The following is a 20,300-nucleotide window of genomic DNA, read 5'->3' as shown; positions in this document are numbered from 1 at the left end:
TATAAATTGGAAGAGTGTGGGATAAAATGGTCCACAGCCTTTGATGATCAGGCCTTCATCTTGCACTGCTTCGGCTTAAGACAAACATAATGACTCATATATCTCAGCAGAAATAAAACCGTACACATGTTTATTTCCAATGAAGCAGAAGATGAGGATATAATCCTAGGAGGGCGAAATCCTGTAATTAAATATAAAGGTGGAACAGGAAAAGAATTTGAAGGCAAGTTCTATCATATGACAGTTACTTTTGCCAAAAATATACACACCAGCTTACAACTGTTTATAGTGATGCAAAATTTAAAGTTTCAGGCTAACTGTTCCCACAATGGTAGGGCACAATAGGCGCTACTATAAAATGCAAGATTAGCAAGTGGCGTTGCCAGTTGAGACAGGGAAACTATGATTACTGAGAGTGTGTCATTTTGCAATTCAGCAGTGACTTGGTAGTTGGGAAAATGGCTGTGCTTCAACAGTGTACAACATAAACAATCTTGTGCACGCAAGCACGCACCTACTACACCGGGTAGAATCTAGCAGGCGTCACTAGTACCCAGCTCTATTGATGCTAGTAAGTACATTACTCGGATCAAAGCAAACTTTTGTTGAAATAAATGGAACTAACCCAACACGTCGCCATCAGCAGAATCAAAACAGGAATTATTTATTCTGAATCCATTTCATTTCAACAATGTAGTTAAGCTCCTTAAATTATTCATAGGTGGGATAAGCCTGTTTTAAAATAAGATCTGTATAATGAAAGGTATGCAAGCATCCCGCTTGGTTAAATTATATTTGGAAATAAGGAAAAGGGGAAATTGGTTGTTCTTTCTTGCCACCGGACAGCCATCTGACACAGCTACTGTAGCTGGACGCTGCATTGAATAGATCTGTGATAGCAATAGCAATAGCAGTTAGACTCATATACCGCTTCATAGGGCTTTCAGCCCCTCTCTAAGCGGCCTGTCGGAACAGCCAGGTCTTAAGTTGCTTTGCGGAAGGCTGGAAGGGTAGTGTAAGGGTCCGGATCTCGACGGGGAGATCGTTCCATAGGGCCGGAGCAGCTACAGAGAAGGCCCTCCCCCAGGGAGTCGCCAGCCGACATTGACCGGCAGATGGAACCCCGAGGAGGCCCAATCTGTGTGATCTTATAGGTCTCTGGGAGATAAATGGCAGGAGGCGGTCTCTCAGGTAGCCAGGTCCGATACCATGTAGGGCTTTAACCTATATCTAACCTATATTCCTGGCCTTCTTTTGTATTTCTCATCCAAGAACTAAACAGCCCTCAACCTGCTTAGTTTCCAAGCCCAACTGATAGAGTGAAATCAAGTTTATAAAAACTCATCAGTCCCAGTCAGCAAAAATCTATTAAGACGTACAAGAAATAGTACCATATATGTCTTAACCTTAATCAAAATCCATTTTTGCATTCCAACTTATCTCTAAGAAACATAGGAAAAGAAAAGTCCCCGTTTATAAACAAGTCTTTAGAGCTGTTGACTCTTGATGTCCCAAAGGTATTTGGATTCTTACCCAAATAGAGCAAACTGGAGGCAAAGAATTTAACTGGTTGAATTAATGCATGCACATTATGCTTAAGTACTATCTTTTTAGATTTTTTTTCCCATTCTGCATAAAAGCTTATCCCTAGTTACTGCAATTGTTTTCATTCAACTGGTTCAATTTTCCCCTTGAGCGTTTAGTTTTAAATATTTAATCCTTCACTCTTTAAAAACCCCACTGAAAATGAAAAGGGGAATTCCCCGAGTTGGATTTGGGGCTGATGGAAAGTTGCGCTTCATCAATGAAGTATGATGAGATTATAGAAATTGGCATGCTTTCCTGGCTACACATCTTCACTATGTTCCATTTCATGCGGCCAGGTAATATTTAATGGCCTTTGCTGTGTGACAAGATTTCTTGTCCAAATCCTAAAACTCTACAGCTGGCCAAGGTTGTATACACCATGATATCTAAACATTTGAAGAAGTTATTTCATTTTTGGCAGAGACGTCTACGACAATCTAAAGTGTGGGACTCAATTTTTTAAAATGCTCGAAATAAATATTTACTCTTTCAGTTACTGATTATAGTTGCCTATTTAATGTTTAATATGGTGGAACATTTTTTTATGCTTCTTTTTTAACCTGCTAGTTTTGCAATTTATGTGATTTAAAAAATATATATTTTGAATTACCAATGACTATGTGTAAGTCACAAACTAACAAAAGAGTATTTTTATAAACATACATATTGAAGATAGTTAAAAAAAAAACTTTAAAAAAAAACATGCAACTCTTGATTATCATAAGCCTGCCTGTTGATATTATTATTATTATTATTATACAATTGTATCACAGCGGCCAGTTGTTTCGCCGGATTTGGCATTGGTTACTAGTCGGGCCCCACCCAGGGGCCTAGGACGTCGTAACGTATTTTCGTAATATGCGTGCAGATCCAAGCAGTGCGGCTTTTTGCATTTGACTGATGGTGATTTTGTCAATTTTTAACTGTTTTAAATGTAATTCCAGTGCTTTTGGAATAGCACCCAGTGTGCCATTAATATTTATTAATAATAATAATAATAATAATAATAATAATTATCAAAAACCTTTTCCATGATTTTTATTATGTTTCTGGTTTGGGTGCCCATTTTATTTGCAAATCAATAGCTATTGATCTATCATTATGCGAAAGATGGAAAGAGTTGTAGGATGCCCATAATTCAGTAGAATGAATATACAATTATTTGGTCTTGTAGCAAACTTGCATAGCTGCTACAATAAAGACAGGTGTCCTATAACATCCTTGCCAGTATCTTATAGAGTATAGCGTTTTACTTATCAGGATGCTATCTTATTACAGTAAACATATTTGAGAGAGAGAGAAGGTGGGGCGGGAGAAAGAGAAAGAAAGAGGGAGCTAGGATACAGTTCAATTAATCACAGTCATAGATTTAAAGTAAATTTAAAAACACATACTAAAGATTATGTCTTCTCCGAATGGGAAATCCCAGAATTTCATTATCAGCCTATTAAGCTAAGACAATGTAACTATGGGGATAAGATATTCACAGACATGTTTTTTTTGGTCTAATCCTATTTATAAATATAGAAATATCTTTCCGAATACTAAAACTAAACGCATATATAATTTTGAGAAATTGTGTTTATAGACAAAACGTAACTAAAGCATTTATTATTAACTTCTGTGAAGGGGAATTATGCTAGTTTTTCTTTCAAGATACACTTTCAAAGAAGACTTTCACTAGCTCCATTGTGAAAACTCAGTCTTAAATGGAACAAACCATTGCTGAGAACATCAACCAATATTTAGGGAAACAGAGCAGTGATATTAACATGAATATTATTTTTAATCAGTGGTTCTAAAAGCTGAAATTCAAAAACTTACCTAGCTACTGTAATTAAGCGCTAGAGGAAAACCGCATTCTCTTTTAAGCTATTGTTTCTACTGCAGAATGCACCAACGCTGAGAACCCAATGGTTACAAATTTCTTGGTATCATTTAAATAATTTGATGCTGCAAATAGGAAAATGCGTGATTACATTACAGGATCACATCGGTTGAAAGTTAATTCCATGGATCTTCTATCAATCTATCTTTTAAAGGAAAAATCAAATTCAGCTACTGGTTAATCTGGAGACACCATGGAAAGCCTCTTGTATTTTTTTATGCAAAGCTCAGAGGTAAGTTTAGCGACTGAAACGTTTAATAAAGATTAAATTATATATATATATATATTTTAAAAACCTGGTTCATTCCTAATATGAAAACTCGGGGACTCATTGTTTCTCTGCCCAATAATGAGTTAACTCTCTGCTATTTAAAGCCTCAAGGAGCCAGGACTGAACGCAGCAGTCAGAACAGTCTCAAAAGAACAAAAGAATATGGGAGAGAAGACATTTGTGTGAGGAATTCCTGTAGCTGACCCCCAAGATATGTGCCCCTGCTATTTGAACCCAATTCACAACTTCAAATGCACCACTCAGCAATTTGGCTGAAAGATAAAAAAGGACTTTGTGGTTTCGGATTTTTCTTCCTGCCTTGCATTCTTTCAGCTTCTTAGTTTCCAAATTTGGAGATGTAAAACTAAAAATCAGATTTAGATGATTCCGAACGACCACTGCCCATCAGGTTTGAACTAGCTAATCAAATAATTAAAATAATTAAAATAAAGAATCACATTTTAACATGCAGGTGGCATGGTGCTGATCAATGAAGTTCAAAGAAGGAACTTTTGGGGGGGGGGGGCGTCTTTTTCAGCTATATTTAACCATACATAAAGCCAGTGGGTTCGCACTAAATATAATTTTTCAAGCGCAGCCGAGTTCCAGGTAACAGCAGAAACCCATGTGAGTCCCCCTTCGGGGGAAAAGGGCAGCATACAAATACAATAAACTGAACTGAAACTATTAACTAGAATAGCATTTTGGTGGCCTCACCAAATTCTTGTATTCCTGCCTGCCCCAGGAATGATATACCATCCCTAGAACTCAACTTGGGGAGGGAGTGGGTGGGATGAAATTCAGGTTTAGAAAAGAGAAGTCAAGGCAGAAAGCTATAAACCACCAGGTTAAGAAAAAGTTGTATTTGCCAAAAGTATTGGCAAATTAATTCTGTATAGAACTGAAACGAGGGGATTCAAATGGATCGCATGGATACTGGCGTTAGACAATGCCGGTTGGCGGCTCCCCGGGGGGGGGCTTCTCTGTTGCTGCGCCGGCCCTGTGGAATGATCTACCCGCTGAGATCCGGACCCTTCCCATTCTTCCGGCCTTCCGTAAAGCCACCAAGACCTGGCTGTTCTGTTGATTGATATCCAGCCCTGCTTAGATGGAATGGATGATGTGGAATTTTAATATTGTATTTCCTATTTTTAAATTTTAATTGTTTCTTGGTCTTGCTGTGAGCCGCCCAGAGTCCCGATGGGAGTAGGCGGCATACAAATTTTATTAAACTAAAAATAAAATAAACTAGCTCGTGTTTAAAATGCCGTGAATCGAAGGCCGTGAAAAGAGAGGCTGTGTTCTCTTTTTAGGGTTGAACATTAGTTAGCAAATATTGCATCGTATTTTTTTTTTCTTAACCAGCGGTTAACCCAACACTTCTGGACTCTTCCATGGGTAAACTACCTTTGTATCAAATACAATTTGTCTGAGAAACATGTCAGAACACTTGCTGTGTATTCTTTTCAACAGGTAAGGCTGTCTTCCAGAGCCTTGGGGCATAATTAGCTGGGGGTTGGGGGTGGGTGGGAGGCTATTATAAAAACACACAGAAGCGGATTCACTGCTGAGGCGGGGGAGTTCACAGCGTGCAACCTGCCAAGGCCTATTTCATGGCCAGCCATGCCTGCCTGAACATTTATTGAGTTCCAGCCTGCTGTGATAGCGCAATGGTGACCAGCTCCCAGCAAATGGCGGCCATTTGTATGGAAGCTTCTACATGGACTTCTCTAAGGGCCCGAAGGTGGCCTTTAATGAACGCTTATCAACATTAAGGAACACAAGTCCCACTTCTGCTGTCAAAGCAAGGCATTTGACAGCATGTCAGAACACTGAGTCCCCTTCGGGGAAAAGGGCGGCATATAAATGCAATAAATTCAATTCAATTCAAATTCAATTTTCTGGTGGACAGAAAATATGTTTCTTGCTTTGCAAGGCAGAGAATAAAGACTTGATAGAAGTATGCAAGAACTATTACATAAGCAATGAGGCCCTTCAAATCTTGGGAAGTAAGATAGTCCAGTATTTGGAAGTGACTGAGAGGATCCTCTCTGAATCTCCGCAGCCGGCTAGGGAATCCTGAGAATTGAAGTCCACGGGTCTTCAAGATGCCACGGTTGACGCCCCTGCACTATAATTTAACAAGGAGGAGAGATAAGGTTCCTCCACAAAACCGCGTTCGACTAAAGCGCGCTCGACGAAACTGCGTAGCTGACGTCATCAACAGGGCGACAACAGCGCGGAGACAGAAGCACGCTGTAAACGCTAAACCTAAAATTAACCCCTAAACCTAAACCTAACCCCCCTAAACCTAATCCTAAACCTAACCCTAAACCTAACCCTAAACCTAACCCTAAACCTAACCCTAACCCTTAACCTAACCCTAATCCTAACCCTTAACCTAACCCTTAACCTAACCCTTAACCTAACCCTTAACCTAACCCTAAACCTAACCCTAACCCTAACCCTAACCCTAACCCTAACCCTAACCCTTACCTTAAGTTGAATCAGCTTCCTTTCAAAGCGCTATTTAAAGCGCCCTTCTTTCTCCGCGCTGGCTGTTGTCGCCCTGTTGATGATGTCAGCGACGCGGTTTAATCGGGCGCGGCTTAGTCGAGCGCGGTTTTGTCGTGCCACGGAGAGATAAAGCTTGCAGAATTCTGTCACTGTAATTTATCTCAATGAAGTGAAGTTCTAGTCTTCTAACGGATTTTATTTTCTGGTCTGGTCTACCTTGTGGAGTTGACAAGTCACTTTTTTTTCACATTTAAGATTAAGGATGTTGCAGGGTGCAATCCTACGTGCACTGTATTATCCCCCTTCTCCCCCTTCTATAGGATTGCAATCGGCGAGCAATCAGGGAAATGCCACCCGTGATCTTGAGCCCAATGCGGTAAGAAGCAGGCGCTACTGAATCCCAAAGCAGATTGATTGGAGAAAAAGTCCCAATGAAAGAGGGAGGGGAAAGAGGGTTTATTTTCAAGGATACCTATTTGGGGATAAAGCCCACTGTTTTCTTTGATAGATAACCGGGATTTTGTGAGGGCTGGGAAGATTTTAGCCTCAACCCAACAATGGCTGAAAAAGTTTAGCCAGCATTAAAAGAAATCCCCAGCTGACCTCCAGATAACCCAAACAGGAGATTAGCCCATTTCCAAGCAAAATAAGTTGTCACACTGTTAGGCCAATTGCTCCTATTGAAATTTTGCATAAACATCTAGCGGAGGGTGATCAGAAAGAAGTCTTAGGCCATTAACGCTTCCCCCCCCTTTTTTTTTCTTTCCTTCTTCCCTTTCTCCCCCTCCCTCTCTCTCTCTCTCTTTAATACCTAAGCTTTCCAGAATAAAGGACTTTCTGAATTAGGGATAACAAAAGGGTCAAGAGGTCACAAACCTCCTTTTTAAGCAGGTACAAATCTAGAAAGTTTAAATTCATTGGAGAGTGCAAAGGAGAACTTTTTAAAGAAGTACAAAACTTTGGGGCACAGCCCAGACTCTTGAAAGAACCCATCAATTTAGCTTATTCTAAGTTTAATACTTGTTTCAAAAAGTTGAGTCTACCAAAGAGAGCCTTTTTAATTATTTAATTTGAAATATTCAAACCCAACGATGCAATCTTTTTTAAAAAAAATTTTTTCCAATCCTCAAGAAGTGTGTTTGTGTGTGTGCGTTTGTGTGTGTCCTGTGTGTTTATAGGTTTAATGTTTAATAAATTTATATGCCGCCCAATCCCGAAGGACTCCGGGCGGCTTACGTAAAAACAATTTAAAAGAATACTAAAAAGTTTTTTTTTAAAAAAAATGTGTATTAAATGCGTATTAAAGGCACATCAATCTAAGTATTTAGGGGAAAATTCTTTTATCATTTGCACAGGATGTAATGTATATGCTGCACACCACAAAAATATTTTACAATTTTGCTGAATTTTATTTGGGTTCGGATCAGCCGTTGAAAAGTTATTCTACGAGAGAGTGTGAAAGTTCCTATTGAGAACTCCAGTATTCATCTTTGAAATTCAGATACAATGGATTGCGAACTCTTTAATTTTTAAAAAGCAAGTATCTTGTCAACCGTTTCCTACCAAAAGATGCTCCCTAAATAGCACATTATGAATTATGTTCAGCGGATTCCATGTCGTTTACATAAAAATGATAAATTTTAACCTATGATTATGATAGCATTCATCCTTGATTCAGACAATCACATCAAAGATAATTACTGTCAGGGTTATTTAACTCAGAATTTGATAAACGAACAAATATAGCATTAGTTCTGACTCAAAAATTATGCACCCTAAAAGAATCTAAAAATGTAACTTATGGAAAACAAGTTAAGTAAACAACTATCATTTGGTATTAATGTAGCAATAGCAATAGCAATAGCAATAGCAATAGCAATAGCAATAGCAATAGCAGTAGACTTATATACCGCTTCATAGGCCTTTCAGGCCTCTCTAAGCGGTTTACAGAGAGTCAGCATATTGCCCCCAACAATCTGGGTCCTCATTTTACCCACCTCAGAAGGATGGAAGGCTGAGTCAACCCTGAGCCGGTGAGATTTGAACCGCTGACCTGCTGATCTAGCAGTAGCCTGCAGTGCTGCTTTTAACCACTGCGCCACCTTGGCTCTAATGTCAATGTATCCTATACACATGGACCAAGTACACTTTTGCACATACATTACGCATGCATGCATGCATGTATCAGGGGTGGGTTTCTCGCCCCGTTCCAACCGGGGCTGGCGGCGTCCTCGTGCACGCGTGTGGCGCACGCATGCGTACTAGTGTCTGTGCGATGCTCCAGCTGCTCCTGGAGGATCGCGCAGGCGCTGTATGCGTCCTGCACATTTGTGGAAGCGCAGAACTCGTCAAAACCGGGTAAGGAGCGCGGGCGGGCGAGTGGGCCCTTCGCCGTTCTCGGAAGTTACTTACTTCCGGGTTCGCCGACCAACCGGTTCGCAGGGACCGCCGCGAACCGGTTGAAACCCACCCCTGGCATGTATGTATGTAAAGGGTTTCTTTATATACATTTGGGGGAGGATTAGGGATTTTTCCCTCAGCATTGGTTCTTTTTCTTCAGAAGTTCCTCCACTTGATGGACTTCAATCTTTGGAAAGCACAAATGTGTATTAAAGGATGATGATCTCTATGATCTATCATTATGCAAAAGATGGAAAGAGTTGTAGGATGCCCATAATTCAGTAGAATGAATATACAATTATTTGGTCTTGTAGCAAACTTGCATAGCTGTTACAATAAAGACAGGTGTCCTATAATATCCTTGCCAGTATATTATAGAGTATAGTATTTTACTTATCAGGATGCTATCTTATTACAGTAAACATATTTGAGAGCGAGAGAAGGTGGGGAGGGAGAAAGAGAAAGAGAGAGGGAGCTAGGATGCAATTCAACTAATCACAGTCATAGATTTAAAGTAAATTTAAAAACACATACTAAAGATTATGTCTTCTCCGAATGGGAAATCCCAGAATTTTATTATCAGCCTATTAAGCTAACACAATGTAACTCTGGGGATAAGATATTCACAGACATGTTTTTTGGGTCTAATCCTATTTATAAATATAGAAATATCTTTCTGAATACTAAAACTAAACGCATATATATAATTTTGAGAAATTGTGTTTATAGACAAAACGTAACCAAAGCATTTATTATTAACTTCTTTGAAAGGGGAATTATGCTAGTTTTCCTTTCAAGATACACTTTCAAAGAAGACTTTCATAATAAGCTCCATTGTGAAAATTCAGTCTTAAATGGAACAAACCATTGCATCAACCAATATTTAGGGAAACAGAGCAGTGATATTAACATGAATATTATTTTTAATAAGTGGTTCTAAAAGCTGAAAATCAAAAACTTACCTAGCTACTGTAATTAAGCACTAGAGGAAAACCACATTTCTCTTTTAAGCTACGATAATATATATTTCAAACAGACAACTCTCAGAAAAGATATAATCTCTCACACATTTGTAAGTGTTATCTAAACACACAAACTTTGGGGTTATGACAGCTGCACCACAGGGGATTGTTGTGTTCTGAAAAAAAGTCAAATGTTATTTGGGTTCATACTAATCCTTTGCAACTTAAATTACCCCAAAGGGTGAAACGCATTCTTTAAATCTATCTTTAAACCTTTCAGGAACATCTCGAGAAATGCCTGGTCTTGTTATGTTCATGGAATAAACACACAAACATGTTATTAATTCTTTATGGGTTCAAAATTAACTCAAAGGCTCTTTCGCGTTAAAAAAAAAGAAGATTGTCAAATTGTGCTCTGATGAATGAGCCAGATTATTTGAAGGGTACAACACTTGCTAATCCTATTTTAGAAGCAAAGATTTAAATGTTAGTTTTGAAGAAAGTCGCCTAGAACGAAACAAGGTGGGTAAGATTAAGTTAAAAAAAGAGTCCTGTTTAATATGTTATAGCTGTTTTAAGTAGAGGAAGGAAGAAATGCTACATTGCAATGCTTCCTTTCACATCATTATAGGTTAAAATGGACCAGTTAACAAAAGGATCACATTTTTTTTTATAGTTTAAAACTTGAAAAGAAGCTCATTGACAAGAGACTCAAGTTTCCAAAGGATATGATTCTGGCTAAATTATTTCTGAGTAACTACGGTAGCTAGTTTATACACAAAGTCTTTTAAGACAAAAAAACAAACACAACGTCTGAAATAAAAGTGAGGGGAATTAGAAATATACATTGTTTTATTTATTTTTTATTCATTTCCTACTGTTTTCAAACTTGCTTAAGAGAGTAAGTCACCTTTTTTTACTTAATTGATATTTTCCCTTAAAATGTTCTGATTTTTTTTTCTGTTTCTTGTTAACAATACACTTGCCACTTTAACAAAACTGGGCTTGAAATGGTTTAAAAAGCTTTTTAAAAAGCTTTTTAAATGGATTTAAAAAGCTCTCCCCTACACCATTCTTACTCAGAAGTTAAGTCTCGTTTAGGAGAACCCTACAGAATTCAGTGGCACTTTGCCTTATGTAAATACATACATGACCGCAGCCCTCAATTACTCAAGGTTTAAAGCTTCTTTGAAACGCCAATGTTATGATATCGTGCAGAATGTATTTTATTCCTTCATTTGTATGATGCATAAACTTTACACACGTATAAATTAATAACCATGCAATTTTTTTTCCAAAAATGAAATTGTATTGTCATTAGACTATTTTTGTCCTTAGGAATAATGCAATTTTTGTTTTTCAAAATGCAAAGTATTATTTACTTGTTAACAATACAGTTATCAAAGACAAATAATATATATATTTTTTATAGGACACTGGTACTGCAAATCAGTCGCTTACAGGCAGCTTAAAGAAAGAAATGTGCCTAGGACTAAAAGCCACTGGATTCCATAAAACCCAAAATATATAATGTAATATGTTGGACATTCATTACCGCGGTTCTTTAAAAGAAACCAAATGTGCTAATTTTAACTCATTTATTTCATTTCATTTATTAAATTTATAGGCCGCCCAATCCCGGAGGATTCCGGGCGGTTTGCAATGAAAGAAGGGGGGGGAAAAGCAAAATAAGTTAAAAAAAATAAGTTTAAAATACACAATACACATACGTTCTAATCGGGGCTGGACCTTAACACTAAGTAATACCATGTCATGTCAAAAACGTTACCAGAATGCATTTATTTTTCTCTGCAACGTAATTCAATTCCATCTGCAACACTCATGAAGTTGTGTATGGCATAGAATCTGTTTTTCTGCATGCCTTGACACGCTTAGTTTGGACAAGGGTTTCTACCTGTTGTAGAAATGTCCGTATTAGTCAAAATAAAATAGAAGTTGCAGTTCTGTGACCCCTGGAATGCTATCTCAAGGGGGGATAAAGATTCCTTAGAAACAGGCAGCTGACCTCCACCAGAAGGAAAACTGAAAACTATCTCCCTTCCGCCATCTTGCACAGCTGGCTTTTTCTGAGGTCAGAAAACCCTCATCTCAGAATGCCCCAAAAGGGGTCACCACGAGAGCTACATAGGCAGCAAGAACCAAAGGCCTCTGCCACACTCCTGGCGGTAAACGGCTAGACTAGGATGAATGTACCCAGTGCCGGATTTAGATGAAAAGAGGCCCGAGACTATTCCACTTATGAGGCCCTTTCACCTCCCATTTTTAAGTTTGTAAATTACACGAGAGACAATAAAATACATCATTACTGTGATATATATCAATATATATCAATATATATAGCTGGCCTCCCGACGGAGGGCGGCTCTGCTCTGCGGCAAAGGCAGCGAGGCCAGCCGCCTCCCCTGCTGCGCTCAGCTGCCCGGCTCGGCCCCCTCGCCCTCACCTGCCTGGCCGCTGGTGGGCTCCGCGTCTTATATACCGCTTCATAGGGCTTTCAGCCCTCTCTAAGCAGTTTACAGAGTCAGCATATTGCCCCCAACAACAATCCGGGTCCTCATTTCACCCACCTCGGAAGGATGGAAGGCTGAGTCAACCTTGAGCCGGTGAGATTTGAACCGCTGAACTGCAGATAGCAGTCAGCTGAAGTGGCCTGCAGTACTGCACCCTAACCATTGCGCCACCTCGGCTCTTTTATGAGATCTTAATGAGAGGTCCGTAAGCACTACATAAATGCAGTAGCGCCCTCTGACTTGTGGGGGAAACCCCCCCACCGGAAACGGTTCTGAATGAACAATCACAAAGTTGAAAGCAATAGAGAGAGCTCTTATGCTAAGTAGCAATATGGAATTCCTCTTCCTGAATTTCCCTAATCTCTTTTTTAAAAAGTTGCCCAAACGTCCGGCAAACTGTCAGAAAGTTATGACAAAGCAATCATATATTTAGTGTTACAAATATTGATGGCAGCAAGAATCATATATGCTAAATATTGAAAAAATGCGAACACCCGTACCAGATGACGATATAATTAGGAACATCTGGGATTGTGCTGAAATGGATAGATTAACCTTAAAATTTAAAGATAAAAAAAGACTCGAAATATTATAGAACGTGGAATAAAGTTTATGAGTGGATAGAGAAAAGAGGTAGATTTGAGAGGGACGTTGACGAATGTCAATAACAGTACGGAAAATAAAGACGCTACAGGATTACGGATATAATATGGAAAAATTGTAAATAGGCTAATGTAAGTAGAAATTTAGTTAAAGCGTGTTTTCTTTTCTCTCTTTTCTCTCTTTTTTGCAATTGGTTGTATTATTAAAAAAACTGTAAATATATTATTGTCATAGTTATTAACTTGTTAAGTATGTTAAGAGTTGCAATTGATTTTTCTTTCTGCTTCTGCAATAAAGGGGGGGGGGGGGGAAGAAAAGAAAAGAAAGAAAAAGTTGTCCAGATTTATCTATTTTTAATCTCTTGTCTATTAACCCACACCAGAATACTTGTTTTTTCACATACTAGAATAACATTTTCACTGAGCTATTTTTCTTTGAAAAATGTAGTTCTTATCAGAAGAGAGTTAGAATTTTTTTTTTTCTAGACTGGAAAATCCTTTGGTTTGCCTTAAAATATACAGAATAATTTGAAATCAATCAGAAAGCATAATCCTGCCCAAGAGACTATGGAAATCCACTTTTAAAAAAACAAAACCATCCTTAGGAAAAATATTGTGTAAATTTATCATCCATGCTAGGTGGGATACTCTTCCGTGTGTTTCCCATGTAGTGGAACTTCTAAGGGAATCACTGAAACAGCTGTATGGATTTCTTTAGCTAACTATCAAGCTTTTATACATGTGCTATATAGTATTTGTAGTGAAAATTGCCAATCTGTATTGCCCTCACCTCCAAATCTTGTAAACTGTCAAGAAATCACACCGCGGGCTTAAGCTGTTGTTGAGATAACTGGCTTCCATTAGCAAGCATGTGATTGGCAGGACGATAACGTTTTTTTCTCTCTCACAGGTCAGCTACTTTTTAAAAAGGGGGCAATCCTGCTGATCCATCTTTTAGCTCTTGCAACGTCCCAATTCTCTTGCCTTTTAGCTTTGATATGGTTCAAGCTTTCCCCTTTGAATCAGCCCCCCTACCTGTCATCAGCCCCTCTGCACCAAACAGCAAATATCGGGAGCGTGACCTCGGGGCAAAATCCGGGTGGGCAGGTAAAACCTGACCACTTGGACTTAACTTCCTTATCTTTCATATCCTCCGATTCACGGAACAGTATCGAATTCAAACTGAAGGACAGAAGCCCTGACCCCTTATAAAGGACCCTCTGAAACGCCTCTGTTGCTCTTCTAAGTATTCTTGAAAAGAACTGTCATCTGCCCTATCAGGAGAGAAATGAATCATAAACAGAGGAGACGGGAAGGGTGTTAAAATCCTTCATGTCGTCATTAAATATCATCAACACGAGTTGTGAGTTAGGCCGAAAATAAAATAAACGGCAATTTAACTCGAATTTTGCATTCAAAAGCAGAAAAAAAGAATGTAGACAATTGATTGCAATAATTGTTGCATCAATACTTGAGATAATAATATACTGTGTATATTTATAGTTATACACACAAACACACACATATTTTATATATATATATGTATGTATGTATGTATGTATGTATTGATTTAATTTTGATTTATTGGATTTCTATGCCGCCCTATTCCCAGAGGTATGTATGTATGTATGTATGTATGTATGTATGTATGTATGTATGTATTGATTTAATTTTGATTTATTGGATTTCTATGCCGCCCTATTCCCAGAGGTATATATGTATGTATGTATGTATGTATGTATGTATTGTGTCACAACCCCTGGTATGCCCAAATATTATTTATCAGCACAAATGCAACACACACACACACATATATATGTTGTATTTGTGCTGATAAATAAATAAAGGGAGACTAGTATAGATCTATTTCAAGCTATTTAGCTCTCATCAGCTAGCCATACCCTTACTGGGATTCGAACCTGTGCTAAATAGCTTGAAATAGATCTATACTAGTCTCCCTTTATTTATTTATCAGCACAAATACAACACAAAGTGTAACAAAGGCAACAGTAAAAATATTGGGTTTCTGTCTGGATGGTCTCTTGTGACGAGCTGATGGACAGAGAATGGAAGTAGTGAACTTCCTCCCATATTTGGGCATACCGGGGGTTATAACTTTAAATATATATACAAGATATATATAAAAATAAAATATGGATTTTGTAGTCTACTGCCCAGGAGATGCGTGGGGGAAAAAAACTTAGGCTAGCAAAGAAAGCTTGTAAAGTGACTGATTGATTAGCTGTGTAAAGGGGAAAAAAATTAAAACAATATTTTTCTAATATGCGATAGGATTAACCTATATCCCAGGTCAAAGGAACAAAGATGTTCGTATTCCTCCTGTTTCAGTTTCAGAGCTGTAGAATAACCCTATCCTAGAATAAACATTTTTGAATATAATTTCTGTTTGTAAAGATAATATTGTAATAAAATGTTTCCAGTTATGCTGATCTCTAAAATCAAATACATTTTAAAGAAAACACATTAAACTTAATTTACCTTTTTTTTTAAAAAAACTTATAGCCATATAACCCCCTATAGAAATAAGGCAGTCTGCTAGCATATATTTAAAACGTAATTTCATTAAAATGTACAACTGGGTAAATATATTAGAATTCAGCCTTATGTGTTGATCATTTAATTTATGATCTTAATATATAACCTTTTGCTAGTTGGACTGTTCTCATCTAAAATGATGAAATTTTCTATAACAAATGAATTGCCAGGAAAATCCTTAATCTCATTTTTGGTAAGAATGACAAAATCTCCCTGTTATGATAACTAATAACATTTGTTGCAAAATTAAAATGGTATTTGATTAATTCATGGAATTGATCATGAAAATTTCAGGAACATAAATTTTCATCCATTACTTTGCTGGATCAGAATAAGCTTTCAACCAAAGATAAAGTTAATGGCTATTTCTGCTGTTCAGAGGCCTACCCTTCATCTTGCACTAATGAATTGCAGAAATTAGTATATTTAAGCAGAAATAATGAAGTTATGCTTATCCAAAATATTAAAAATAGAACAAATTCAGGAAATTTATGTAATCTTATGTGCTCTTATGCAGTCCATCTTGAGATATCATTAACCAAAACCTGAAATATATTCTTTCTAGTTGTGTGGTACTGTACTCCCACCCTCTATCTCCCCTTCACACACACACACACTCACTCACACACATCTTTGCACTGGTCATCATCCAGTTGATTCATTGGAGTTGCTTTTTAATAGGAAAATGTAAACAATCACCAGTAATTTTTGACAGGTACAAATACTACATCTAAATGTAATGAAACAGAATGGTATGGAAATATGGTGCATTGGCCTAGGACCCGGATATCTATGAGACCATCTTCTGCCGCATACCTCCCTAAGACCGATAAGATCGCACAGGATGGGCCTTCTTCAGGTGCCGTCAGCTGGACAATGCCGGCTGGCGACGCCTCGGAGTAGGGCCTTCTCTGTTGCCGCTCCGGTCCTATGGAATGAGCTACCCCCAGAGATCCGGACCCTACCCACTCTCATGGCCTTCCGTAAACTACTAAAACCTGGTTTTTCCGGCAGGCCTGGGGCTGTTGACCTCTTGATTGAGGTCCAGCCCCGCTTAGACTGGGTGTATGTTGTGTTTCTTTTAATTTGTTGTGTCTTATTTGTTTTAATCCTTTTTAATATTTCTTATTTCTGTAAGCCGCCCGGAGTCCTCCGGGATTGGGCGGCCTATAAATTCAATAAATGGAAATGGAAATGGAAACATTTCCTAGTAATCCCCAACTCTGCTCTCTGTAATGTCTTGCGTAAAGGAATAAGAGGCTGCCTTTGGGTCTACTTTAGAATTATGGTAGAACACTCAGCAGCTATAGCAATAGCAGTTAGACTTATATACCGCTTCATAAGGCTTTCAGCCCTCTCTAAGCGGTTTACAGAGTCAGCATATATTGCCCCCAACAACAATCCGGGTCCTTCCACACTTGGAAGGATGGAAGGCTGAGTCAACCTTTAGCCGGTGAGATTTGAACCGCCGAACTGCAACTAGCAGTCAGCTGAAGTAGCCTGCAGTACTGCACTCTAACCACTGCGCTACCTTGGCTCAGCTAGACTGGTTCCTGCCCAAACTCAAAGAGACATTATACTTGTATTAAAAACCTTACCCCGGTTGCCAATTTGTTCCTAGAGGAATGACTATGTGCTGTTTATTAATTTTTACAGCCCTACATCATTTGGATCTAGACAAGACATTCCAATTTGATCCCTCTCTATATCCCCTCACGGCTGCCTACTAAGTCATCCATGGAGGTCTGTTGATGGTTGCCAAGGTTCACCTGCTGGCATCTCTGAATTGATCTTTTTCTATGAGCACCCCGGACAGATGGAATGCATTCCTTATTGGATTAAGAGATCTAATCAATTTGTTAGTTTAAAAAAAAAAGAAAGACAACAACCACATATTTTAAAAATAGTTAAATTTAAGGCTATGAATGGTTGGTTTAATTCTTTTTTTTTCTTTAATATTTCAGGATTAATTTCTGTTATCTTTTTTTTAAAATCAAATATTTATTTAATTTCTTTAAAAAAAAACACAAATATTTCATCATTTGTCAATCATTAAGACATTGAAGTACAATTTTTTGTGTGTGTGCCCCTCCCTCCCTCCACCCCCCCAACCCCCCTCCTCCTCCCCCCCCCCGACTTCCCAGAACCCGTACACGGTATGGATTTTTAACTAACACAGTCTAAAATCTATTGAGAAAAAAGAAATAAAGAAATTAATGACATTCTACATTGACCTACAATTTCTGTTATCTTTTAAAGTTGGACTACCAAGTATGATAAGCGAACAAATGAAAATTAAAAATTGAAACACTGATAAAAGTGACAACAATAATAGCAGTAGTTGACAAAATTAGATTATTTGACATCACAACATTTCATTTTCACATAACAGCTTTGCTGGGGAAATACAAATAAGCATTATATAGCAATGTTTAGACAATTTCGAACTGAATTGACTTGAAACAACTGGAATTAGTGGGGTGTTCTTAAAAGGAACCAAATAAATAAATAAAATAAAATAAATAGCTTCTTACTTGTCTGAGGTCGATGAATGCTAATTGCAAAGTTTCTCCATGGAATCCAGGTACAGGCTCAGAACTTGCAAACACTGAAAAGGAACAACAAGAGTTTGTGAAAGAAATGTCAGGAATAGATTTGATGCATTCTTATTGAGACTGTTTGTGTGTGTGAGAGAGGGGGGGGGCACATAATTGTCTTAATTTCTTAGGAAAACAGAATAAATTTGAAATCTTACTTTATTTATATCGGATTTAAGGATTATAAATTATCAATTAATTGATAATTACTTTGCATTCCTCATTAATAGGAAGAATTAGCCAGATTTACACAGAATGGTAAATCAGCATTTGGGGGTGGGTGGGTGGGGGAAATCTTGGTTTACTGGAATTGGGCTACATGAAACAACATTTTCTTCCAGGGAATTACATATTCATGAAGACCGTTTCAAAGAAAGAATATATACTATATAAACATTTTATTGAATGAATGCTTTATTATATTCAATGATGTCTTCTAGTTAAAAAGCCTAGTTTTACTTCAACCATTTCTGGAGCTTCAGGTATATAAGGATGCAGAAAAATGATGCAGTAAGAGAAGAGTTACATGAAGGGGCTAATGAGACTGGGAAGGATTCAGATCGTGGCACGACAAAACCGCGGTCCACTAAAGCACGCCCGATTAAAGCGCGTACCTGACGTCATCAGCAGCGCGACAAATACGACCGCCGAGGAAAAAAGGGCGCTTTAAAAAGCGCTTTTAAAGCAAGCCGATTCACGTAAAGGTAAGGGTTAGGTTTAGGGTTCGGGTTCGGGTTAGGTTAAGGGTTAGGGTTAGGTTTAGGGTCACGTTAAGCGTTAGGGTTAGGTTTAGGGTTAGGTTAAGGGTTAGCGTTAGGTTTAGCGTTAGGTTAAGGGTTAGGTTTAGGGTTAGGTTTAGGGTTAGGTTTAGGGTTAGGTTTGGGGGGGTTAGGGTAAGGTTTTCGCGTTAATTTTAACTTTGCCGCTCACAGCGTGATGTTTTCGTCGCACTGTGATGACGTCAGGTACGCGCTTTCGTCGAGCGCGCTTTAGTCTACCGCGGTTTTGTGGTGGAACCGATTCAGATAAGCAGCTAACCCAGAATTCTTGCAAGACAGAATATATTCAGTACCTAACCATCTATAACACATGTTCAGTTCAGTTCTTAGGTTCATGTTTCATAAAGGGAATATAAAGAGAATGTCAAAGGAAAAAAAAGAAGCTGACAATCAATTATTAAAATAATTTAAGCAATTATAGGTAATCCTAATTTAGTGACCATGAAGGTGAAGACAAATAACTTCATGGCCATTCCTTGGATTTATGACTTGTGCAGATATGTATCAGCTCATAGTCAGACTAACTATCTGAAGAAATTTTGAATGTGAAATTGAATATCAGTCTTCTGCTTCCAAGAACATAAAGGAGAAAATGAATCAAGTTCATAAATCCCATTACAGTATATTTAAGAAGGTTTATGTTTGGGAAGAATTCTTGCAACCCATCATTGTGATTCCACAAAATGAAAACAATTGAGCAATTTTCTGTCAAGAGTTAATTTCCAAAGGATTTGCCCCTTTTTTGCAGCACAGAAATATGAAAAAAGATTTTGGGTATTTAAAAGTCCAAAACGTATCAAAATTACAGAATTTAATTTCTTTAAAGGCACTACTGCACTAATAATTAAAAGCAACATTTTTCTTTTGTTATAATAAATGTTCAGGTTACCAGCAGAGGGAGACAGAAAGAAAGTTTGGCTCAAATCAATTTAATAAAATATACTCATCTGAAATACGTGACATGTAACAAATATTTGGATATTTGTCTTATTTTTACCAATTAAGAGCTTCCATTTGGCTCATGCACAATTCTGTTCAAAGTTAGGATCATTACTAAGACAAAAGTGTTAATGAGTTAAATAACAAACGTAATGTCACGCTCTTAATTTCTCAGAATCGTCCTTAGAAAGCTCCTTTGTCCTAGCAAATAAAATTCTAGGAAAGTCCCAACAATGGTAGCTAATCATCAGAGCCAATAGTCTTTTACAAGATCCGCAGGAACCCCCCCCCCCAAATGCAGCATCACAGATATCGTTTATCGTTCATTTCATTTCATTTCATTTTATTTGTCTTGTATGCCGCCCACTCCCGGAGGACTCCGGGCAGCTCACAACAGACAAGGGAAAGGGGATAAATAGACAACATTTAAAAAAAAGATGCAACATTCACAATTTCCGTGGGGCTGGATGTTTCACAAGCCCCCCGGACTGCTGGAGCAGCCAGGACTTGGTGGCTTTGCGGAAGGCCGGGAGGGTAGTAAGGGTCCGGATCTCCACGGGGAGGTCATTCCAGAGGGCTGGAGCTGCAACAGAGAAGGCTCTCCCCCGGGGAGTCGCCAGCCGACATTGGCTGGCAGATGGAATCCGGAGGAGACCTAACCTGTGAGATCT

The 20,300-nt window shown here is 38.2% G+C and overlaps 1 protein-coding gene across 9 annotated transcripts in view; it reads right to left on the bottom strand.

Moving 5' to 3' along the window:
- The window catches only part of EXOC6 (exocyst complex component 6), a 113,796-nt gene that overhangs the window by 12,733 nt on the left and 80,763 nt on the right, over positions 1–20,300 (bottom strand). For all 9 annotated transcript variants that reach the window (XM_087702605.1, XM_087702604.1, XM_087702611.1 and 6 more), the window contains one exon: positions 17,849–17,922. In XM_087702605.1, coding sequence (XP_087558731.1) covers positions 17,849–17,922 — 74 coding nt within the window. The remainder of the gene's footprint in view (positions 1–17,848; positions 17,923–20,300) is intronic.

The sequence above is a fragment of the Thamnophis sirtalis genome, unplaced genomic scaffold (assembly GCF_051295495.1).
Source record: "Thamnophis sirtalis isolate CommonGarterSnake01/CBP01778 unplaced genomic scaffold, rThaSir2_p1.2 scaffold_15, whole genome shotgun sequence".
In the NCBI taxonomy this organism is placed as follows: Eukaryota; Metazoa; Chordata; class Lepidosauria; order Squamata; family Natricidae; genus Thamnophis; species Thamnophis sirtalis.
The sequence above is the reverse complement of the archived record's forward strand: the minus strand, read 5'-3'. Positions and strand labels throughout refer to the sequence as shown.